Source organism: Miscanthus floridulus, chromosome 12 (assembly GCF_019320115.1).
Source record: "Miscanthus floridulus cultivar M001 chromosome 12, ASM1932011v1, whole genome shotgun sequence".
Classification (NCBI taxonomy): Eukaryota; Viridiplantae; Streptophyta; class Magnoliopsida; order Poales; family Poaceae; genus Miscanthus; species Miscanthus floridulus.
In genome coordinates this window covers 66,916,073-66,924,451 of record NC_089591.1, presented here as the reverse complement: position 1 = coordinate 66,924,451, position 8,379 = coordinate 66,916,073, and the positions used below count along the sequence as shown (strand labels likewise).

The 8,379-nt window shown below is 45.2% G+C and overlaps 1 protein-coding gene and 1 long non-coding RNA gene across 2 annotated transcripts; both read right to left on the bottom strand.

The window, feature by feature from the left end:
* Window positions 1-1,928: 1,928 nt before the first annotated feature.
* Window positions 1,929-2,701, bottom strand: LOC136498347 (uncharacterized). The gene has a single exon (XM_066494291.1). The coding sequence runs from the start codon at window positions 2,563-2,565 to the stop codon at window positions 2,164-2,166; it is 402 nt and encodes a 133-aa protein (XP_066350388.1). The 5' UTR covers window positions 2,566-2,701; the 3' UTR covers window positions 1,929-2,163.
* Window positions 2,702-4,214: 1,513 nt separating this feature from the next.
* Window positions 4,215-5,986, bottom strand: LOC136495396 (uncharacterized). The gene is made up of 3 exons (XR_010768988.1): window positions 5,828-5,986; window positions 4,951-5,012; window positions 4,215-4,433 (listed from the first exon to the last, which is right to left on the bottom strand). It is a non-coding gene; the product is annotated as an uncharacterized lncRNA (long non-coding RNA).
* Window positions 5,987-8,379: the final 2,393 nt, after the last annotated feature.

The following is an 8,379-nucleotide window of genomic DNA, read 5'->3' as shown; positions in this document are numbered from 1 at the left end:
GCTTGTACACATGCAACAGGCCATCAATGGATCGGAGCTTGGACCCTGGAGCACGATAACCGGTGGTGCCCGCGGCCCGCGCCGTGGTCATGCGTCTCTGGCAGACATGCTTTGCCTGGCACTGCGGCATTGCGCCATCCGCCACATGGAAGTGCTGAGGCCTGAGGACCACGCGGCCCACGCTAAGGTTCTGCTGCTGCAGCTGCCGAAGGTTGGACCGTTGGAACCCTGGCTGATCCTGCACATTTAACGGGCGCCTGGGCCGCCATCGCAGCTGCATCCAGCTTTAAAAAGAGCATGCGGCCCGAGTCGTTCTCTGGCCAACCTTGCATTTCAACAGGCCTCTTGCGATCGGACAATATTGGGCCGGGTGCATGGGCTGTAAACGGCCGGTCTCTCAAGGATACACGGCAACCATTCTTTTTTTTCCGTAAAAAACAACTGTTCCTTTTCTTTTGTATATGGTACAAAAAACCCCAAAAAAAAACTTCGACAGTTATCAGTCACCTAGAGCAATAAGCATATTATGCACTATTACTTGGTATATATACATCTTTTTTTGGCTTAAAACTATATATATATATATATATATATATATATATATATATATATATATATATATATAGGGAGAGGCTATTCAGCAGCCGGCTACAAAATAAGTTATTCTGTAGCCACCTCTATTTACCATAATTTTATATACTAATTTACCATAATGTCAATATATATTTACGATAGTTGGGTTACTATAACACATGGGAATATTTACCATAACGTTATAGTAAACCACTTAGTAAGGAGTTACTGTAAATCTCGTAAATTAACACAATAATTATCGTAACTCAAAGTGGCTACAGAATAAGTTATTCTGCAGCCAGCTATAGGATAGTAGTTATATATATATATATATATATATATATATATATATAGGGAGAGGCTATTCAGTAGCCAGCTACAGAATAAGTTATTCTGTAGCCACCTCCATTTACCATAATTTTATATACTAATTTACGATAATGTCAATATATATTTACTATAGTTGGGTTACTATAATACACGGGGATATTTACCATAACGTTGTAGTAAACCACCTAGTAAGGAGTTACTATAATCTCATAAATTAACATAGTAATTATCGTAACTCAAAGTGGCTACAGAATAAGTTATTTTGTGGCCAGCTATAGGATAGTAGTTCTATATATATATATATATATATATATATATATATATATATATATATATATATATATATATATATATATAGAACAACTACTCTATAGCTGGCTACAAAATAACCTATTCTGTAGCCACCTTGAGTTACTATAATTACTATGTTAATTTATGAGATTATAGTAACTCCTTACTAAGTGGTTTACTATAACGTTATGGTAAATATCCCTATGTGTTATAGTAACCCAACTATAGTAAATATATATTGACATTATCGTAAATTAGTATATAAAATTATGGTAAATGGAGGTGGCTACAGAATAACTTATTCTGTAGCTGGCTACTGAATAGCCTCTCCCTATATATATATATATATATATATATATATATATATATATATATATAGTTTTATTACTTGCTTGTCTAAAACGTCAATTACAACTGATTGAGGGAGTACCCACATATGCAACGTGCACTCCAAGTGCCACTTGCTTTGGGGTTAGGCTCTCTTGTTGTGAGTCAGTAGCCTAACAAAGTACCAAGCTACTCTTGGTCACATGAAAAGCACTTGTACTCCAGCCAGAATTAAAAGGTATAGATGTACTCTGTCTCCGTCTATCTCTTTTTCTTCACCTTGATGATAAGGTGCACATACGATTTTCCCAAGTTTGAAACTAACTAGGCAGTAGGACTACCTTATTGACCATTGCGTCAATATCTAAATTCTAAAGCACGAACAAAAACTTCGTACATAAAGAGAATGCGTAAACTGCACAGCAAGGAAGAATTGCTTTCTTAATAAGCTATTATACACAACTTATCTTTTCCTCTCTCCAAGAAGGTTGTCAAGATCACAAGGATCAGTTCGGAGCAAACTAAACAGAAGGACCAATAAGAAGGCACCAAAGAACGCAGAACTCTTTTTAGTTCCTGTTCATCTCTAACGTGTGCACGCAAACCGCGTGCAGGCGCAGTAATAGAATTGAAAGAGCAGAGCTAGGTGTTCTTGGTGGGGCAGAGCGCGATGACGAGACCCGGGAAGACGTCGTCGGGGTCGTGTATGTGCGGGTTCCGCTCCACGATGAAGGGGTCCCCGCACTTCTCGCTGATGCTGTGCAGCGTCTCGCCTTCCCCGACCACGTACACCTCCTCGCACGGCCGCGCCGCGGGGCCGCCCAGCCGCGGGCCCCGGAACTGACGACGGTGCGCGCCGTCGCCGTCGACGTCGGCCGCGGTCGTCGTCTCCGCGCGGAGCGCGCCCAGCAGCACGAGCGCCACCAGCGCCACGGCGCACCACCACGAGGCCGCGTCCGCGACCGACACGGCCGCCGCGCACAGCTCCTCCGCGCGGCGCCGCCGCCGCCGCCGGCTGCTCGCCTCTGCCTCGGCGGCGGCCATACGCAACTCAAGAACCGCCTGGGCGGCCTTGTCTGCGGTTTGGACTCTGGAGTGCAATTTGCTTGGCTTTGGGGGCGACGGATTTATCGAGCACAGACAGACAGCAGAACGGTGTGGCTTTTGGTTTTGGGCACGGACGTGGCGGTTTGGATTGGCGGACTTTTGGTGACGGTTTGTTGAACGTGGGGAGCCCACACGAGCGCAGAATGGTGTAGGACGGTTAGGTCCTGAGTACGGCGTGCTAATTGCGGTGGCAGAGACGGAATAGTCATGTCCATTCCAAGTACGAGATTCAATGGTTACACATGTTCTATTCTATGCCTAATTGCCTATGCGATGGTAGACAAAATAGTTGTAAAACACAGCAACAGTTGATTTGTTGCAAGTGATCTACTATGCTAGAGCATGTGATTCAGACATTCGCCACTGGAATGATAGGCAACATCATGAAAAGTCCATGCATGATTAGTGCTGATTTTTTTCCTTTGCTTGATACCAAAGTAAGTATAGTTGAACAGTATTAAGTGGACGCCGCGGTGTCCGCTGGCCGTGCAACGTTGGAGTACTTAGATTTGGAGCAAGGGCCAAGGGGGGTAGGGGACCCAAACAAAACACTGACCGTACCACCATTCGGTAGGTTCTGTACGTGTCCTCTCAGTCTCTCCCTAAGAGCACCCGTAGTGTATCGCACCGGCCTCGGTCCTACGAAATGACGTGATTTCATCTGGTAATTGGGCCACAGTGTGTAGAACCCAACCCGGATCAATAGATGGGACCCGCGGTGGGGAAAAGTCATCATCTCTCAACCGTTCGCTTCTTTCGTTGCATTTCTTTTTTCGCTGGGAGCGGGTTCGATACAAAGAACTCGGGTCTCTATCGACTCATCCTCGCAGTGTATCGACCCAGGTACGAGGCGCGCATTCATTGCATCGAACCAGCCTCGACCCCCACACTGCTGATGCTCTAACGTGTGGCAGTTGCAAACAGTGCATGACTGCCTTTACACGCGAGCCTGCCGTCCTCCTTCGAGTGCCGAGTGCCCAGCAAGAAATCTACCCAAATCACGGCCTGAATTGGCAAGACATCCCGGGCAGCCGTCGGGTGATGGGGGCCGGCCAGCCGGGCACGTTTTTTTTCTGATGCGCCTCGCGCACACAGCAACAGTTCACCTTAAGGCCCCGTTCGTTTTATCAGGAACGACCGGCAGGGAGAGTTCTTGGTCAGAATCGCTATTTAATTTGTATAAGCTTTCAGTAGATAGAATGATTCCTGGCGTGGTTTTGCCTGAACCGAACGGGCCCTAAGGGCTACTTGGCAGCTCGGGAGACTATTCTAGGAAGCAAATCGAGGGGGAGGGATTTTTCTGAACAAGTTAATCCCCTCTCTTCATGGAGGGGAGATTTCACATGCGATGTTATTTCCATGTGGAGGTTTGGAAGCCACGGAGTTACAGAGAAATAGATTATGTGATGTATTGCATAAATAAAGTTGTCAAATAAAGCATGTATTACATATTTTAGTCCTTCCTGATGGCTCTCAGCTTCTCTGGTGTGCATCTACCATGTCCAGGATTATAGGAAAATCTTGACTGATATAGTATAGAAACATCTTTAAAAAATACAAAAAAATCAAGAAGATTCAGAAAAGAAAATGATATAACAAGGTCACTGCATATCGATGCTCGTATCGTATAAATAAATAAAAAATCTCAGGAATAAGTTTTTTTACATAAAAATACATAGTATCCAACTGAAATCAAGTCTTTGCATAGCTACATATAACATAGAAGCCAGAAATGTTCAACAATAATTACAAAACTTGACCACACTTCACTTGTCTCAAGTCATGCATTTCTTCCACCAAAACCTCTGCAAATAACATAAAACGAAAATGGTGAACTCTTGTGACAAATTTAGCTTTTCCCCAACAAATTTGTACATAAATGTATCATATAAGAAAGTAGAAGTTTAAAGAATGAAGCTGCAGCAAGCTAACACATGTAGAAGTAGTTCAGTTCAGACCAACTAGTGGAGGCTTTTCTTTTCTTTTATCATACACAAACATGGAATGGAGTGGGTAGTTAGTTACAGGCTACACCTGTCAGCTTTCTTCCAGTGTAATACATGGAGAAAGTGAAACATCTCAACAACACCTTACTACTAACGGCCATGTTCGGCTTACCCTATATTCGGCTTCTTTTTTCAGTCGGAATAGTATTTTTCTCTCACAACAATTCAGTCGGAACATTGTTTTTCAGCCAGTTTCAGCCAAGTTTCAGACCAGCGAACGGGGCCAACATCTCAACACCTTACTACCAGTATAATAGACCCCAACCATTGCAGCTATCATACTTAGCAAATGTAATTAGTAAAAGTTGTAACATACCTTGTTTCTGAATAGCACGAATGAAACCCAACCATCAGAGTGCAGTGATACCAACAAGTACCCTGCAAGTAACAAAACCAAAAAAAATGTAAATAACTAGGTGCATGACAAGAAGATTGAGTAAAAATAGCTACTACAGCCACCAAAAGGACGAGTAATCATGTAAATAACTCATGCCAACAAGATCGAATACCACTGCTTTGATGAGCAGCTAGCAGATAAAAAACTGGCTGCATGGTCAAAGCTACCTGTCTTCATCCAAATACATAACTAGCTACATGCTCAATGCTAAGATAAATGAAATACATAACTAGTTGCATGCTCAATGCTATTTGTCTTCATCCAAATACATAACTAGCTTCATGCTCACATACATCAGCCAAAATAATTATCGATGAGTACTGGAGTAGCAAACTAATCTAGTGCTGATTGACATAGGAAAGAGACATACCTAACCTATAGTAATTTAGTAGTTAGCATAAAAAACAGGTCAGTAATGAAATCACCATGGCAAACACCAAGGCCATAATGCTTAAAAAATATAGTTTTCCACTTAATTAATAGTCAGATGGCACTGATAATAGAAACTGCTAATACACAGACAGATGAGTAGGTCTAGTTTTGTTCCAAAAGAAAATACTTCAATTTATGATAGTTCAATCCATGCATCATAGTGATTACACTAGTGCTTGTGATTTTCTACTGCAATTTGTCAAACAGTGCAAAGCCCGTACAGTTCCTAGATCAGGTTAGACACAAAGTTCATGTAGGGAAGACAGAGAACACCTAGATCTTGCAGTAAGCACTAGTTCCTTTCAGATCGATCAAGAAATCGAGTATAGTAGTATCTGGCGAGAGCTGGGAGGGGAATGAGTACCTTCTCGGGTCTAGTCAGGGCAGACGGGCGATCGACGGCGGGGGCAATCGAGGCAAACCGGCGGCGGAGGCGTCAAGGCGACCGAGGCAAGGACGGAGGACGCGACGGAGGCGAGGACAGAGGACGCGACCGAGGCTAGGACGAAGGAGGCGACCGAGGCTAGGAGGAGATGGGGGTCGCTATCGCGTCGGTAGGAGGGGCGGCAGAAGAATCGGAGCCAGGATCGCGTGTCGGAAATCGAGGTGGCGGCGACGGCGCATGCCAGGTCGAGGTGGCGGTGACTTGCGAGGCGCGGAACAGGGAAGCAGCGCCCGAGCGAGGGATGCGAGACGGGAATCGACGCCCGGTGTCATCAGTCCGAGCTCCTTACCCTGTAAAAATCGGGTGGAAACAGGCCTCGAATCCACACACCCATTGTGCTGTCAAATAGCACCGTAAAATGGCCCGGGCCACGGTTTTCTGGCCCGTGGAAAACGCACGGATTCCATCCGTGTGGAATCATGCCGCCAAAGTAGGCCTAAATTTTCCATCGTTTCCCCGCGTCAGCTTTCAGTTGTTTTCGCCCCTTGGCGTGGCGTGGGCGCGTGGCCTCGGTCGTGTTGTGTGTGTCCAAGCCGAAGCCGTGCGTCAATTCAGCGGTGGAGAACAGATCGCTGTTGGCTTTGGCCCAAAGCCCTCCGAGACGGCATGGCAGAGAGCCAGAGAGACACTGGATACGATGCGACATGGTATGGACGACAGGGATCGGTGGTGGAAACGGCCGTGCCCGCCGTCGGCACTCCCGGCGTCCGTTTCGCTCGGTGAGGTCTGCGCTCCGGTCAGCGTCGAGAGTACTGATGCCGAGGCTTCGTTGACAGGAACGTGTGAGGTCAAGTGATGCGCTCACTGGACAGCGTATTCGTCACGGGTAGAGATGCATGTCAATTAATGTGTAAGCCAATTGTTAGTTTCATCTATGTGGCTCGCTCTGAACCTAAACCTGAACAAATTGCAACCTTTTCTTCTCAGCGATTCAGAATTTCAGATGCCGGTAGCCTGTATGGCTGTATCCGGGCTGCCTCTGACCTAACTCTCAACAAGAAACAGGTGGATTTGGAAGTTCAGTAGCTGTAGTGCCCGTTACATGGGCCGAAGACCGAAAGAAGTCCCACAAACAAAGAGGATGGTAAGCTGCAACAGAGACTCTGAATTGAATTGGCCGCAAGGTCACGACTGATCACCGCTCCAAAAACTAGGCTCGGTTCTTTCCTTGAATATGAGAGCTACGGCACGCTTTCGACTGAACTGAGAATGTCCGGTTCGCGAGACAACGATGCGCCACCAACTTGACCGAGCTCTACGGAAAACGACCGTGATTTTGTTTGAGCTTGCTTGGACCAGCGATTAGCACAAGATTTGCGGCGAAATCTAGGCGCCGGCAGAAATATTCTCTCTTCTCTGGTTCAGGCTGGCAAGGAGAACAGCATTGTCGCAGCTCACAAACTGCTTTCTTACAAATGGTAAATTACAGTCACCAAACTGAACTGCAGTGAACTTGCATGGGCAGATCAAGGACCTGCAATGCTGCTGATGGTGATGGCAACGCAATTGCACCAGAATCGTAGCAGAAATGGATCCAAGAAATTCTGAAAGGGTAAACGGCGGTCCAATTTCTGCTTCCTTGCTGCTGCTGCTGCTCTACTTGTTCCTCCGCGCTCAAGTTCTCAAAGCCTATCTAATTCCTCCTTTCCAGTTCTCCCTCCAGAGATAAAATTACGTTGTGAAACGTTGCACCACGACGTGGCAATCCATCTCCATTTTTTTTACGTGAATGGAAGGGATTGCCTCCTACTGGTTATGCATTAAAAGATATAAAGCACAGTTTTACAAAAAAAAAGACACAAAAAATGGTTAACAAAAGCTGCTGCTAGCTACTGATACTGTCTTTGCTCGAAGAATTAGAACAAATTTCTTCTTGAAAAACTCTTGTGCTGCTAACTGACGCTGGAGCCCTCTAAAGCTGGAGTTGTTACTAACAAGATGACCAGCACATGATGAGCACCAAAATTTCCATGAAGAAAGGTACATCAAGCTAATTTCTGAAACTTGAAAGGATCTCGAAAGGACCTGCCTGGAGGGGATGTGCAAATTCAAAAGTGCCCAACTCGAGACAGCAAAGGGGCAGCCCATGAAGACGTGAAAGATCAGTACAAAACAGCGGTATATTATCCATGACGATATTTAACTTTCTGTCATCCTTACGAATGGCAATTCTCTGATAGGGGATAGGCCTGTGGAGCTAGACTGGGAGAAAGCCCTACGGATGGTTCCACAGCTCATCTTATTCTCTTTTTTTTTCTCGAGTCCAAAGTCACACACACCGGATAATTATGTTTTCATCCCAACCATGTTTCATTATTTTTTTTTTGTTGAATTTGAAATCGGTGTAGATAGAGACACAAGGTTTGATTGGTCAGACGGATGGAAATTATTCACTCTATTTGCATTGGCCACAATATTGTGGTGCAATTAGAGTGAGCACAACGAAAGTGATCGCAGAGATGTGAAGAATA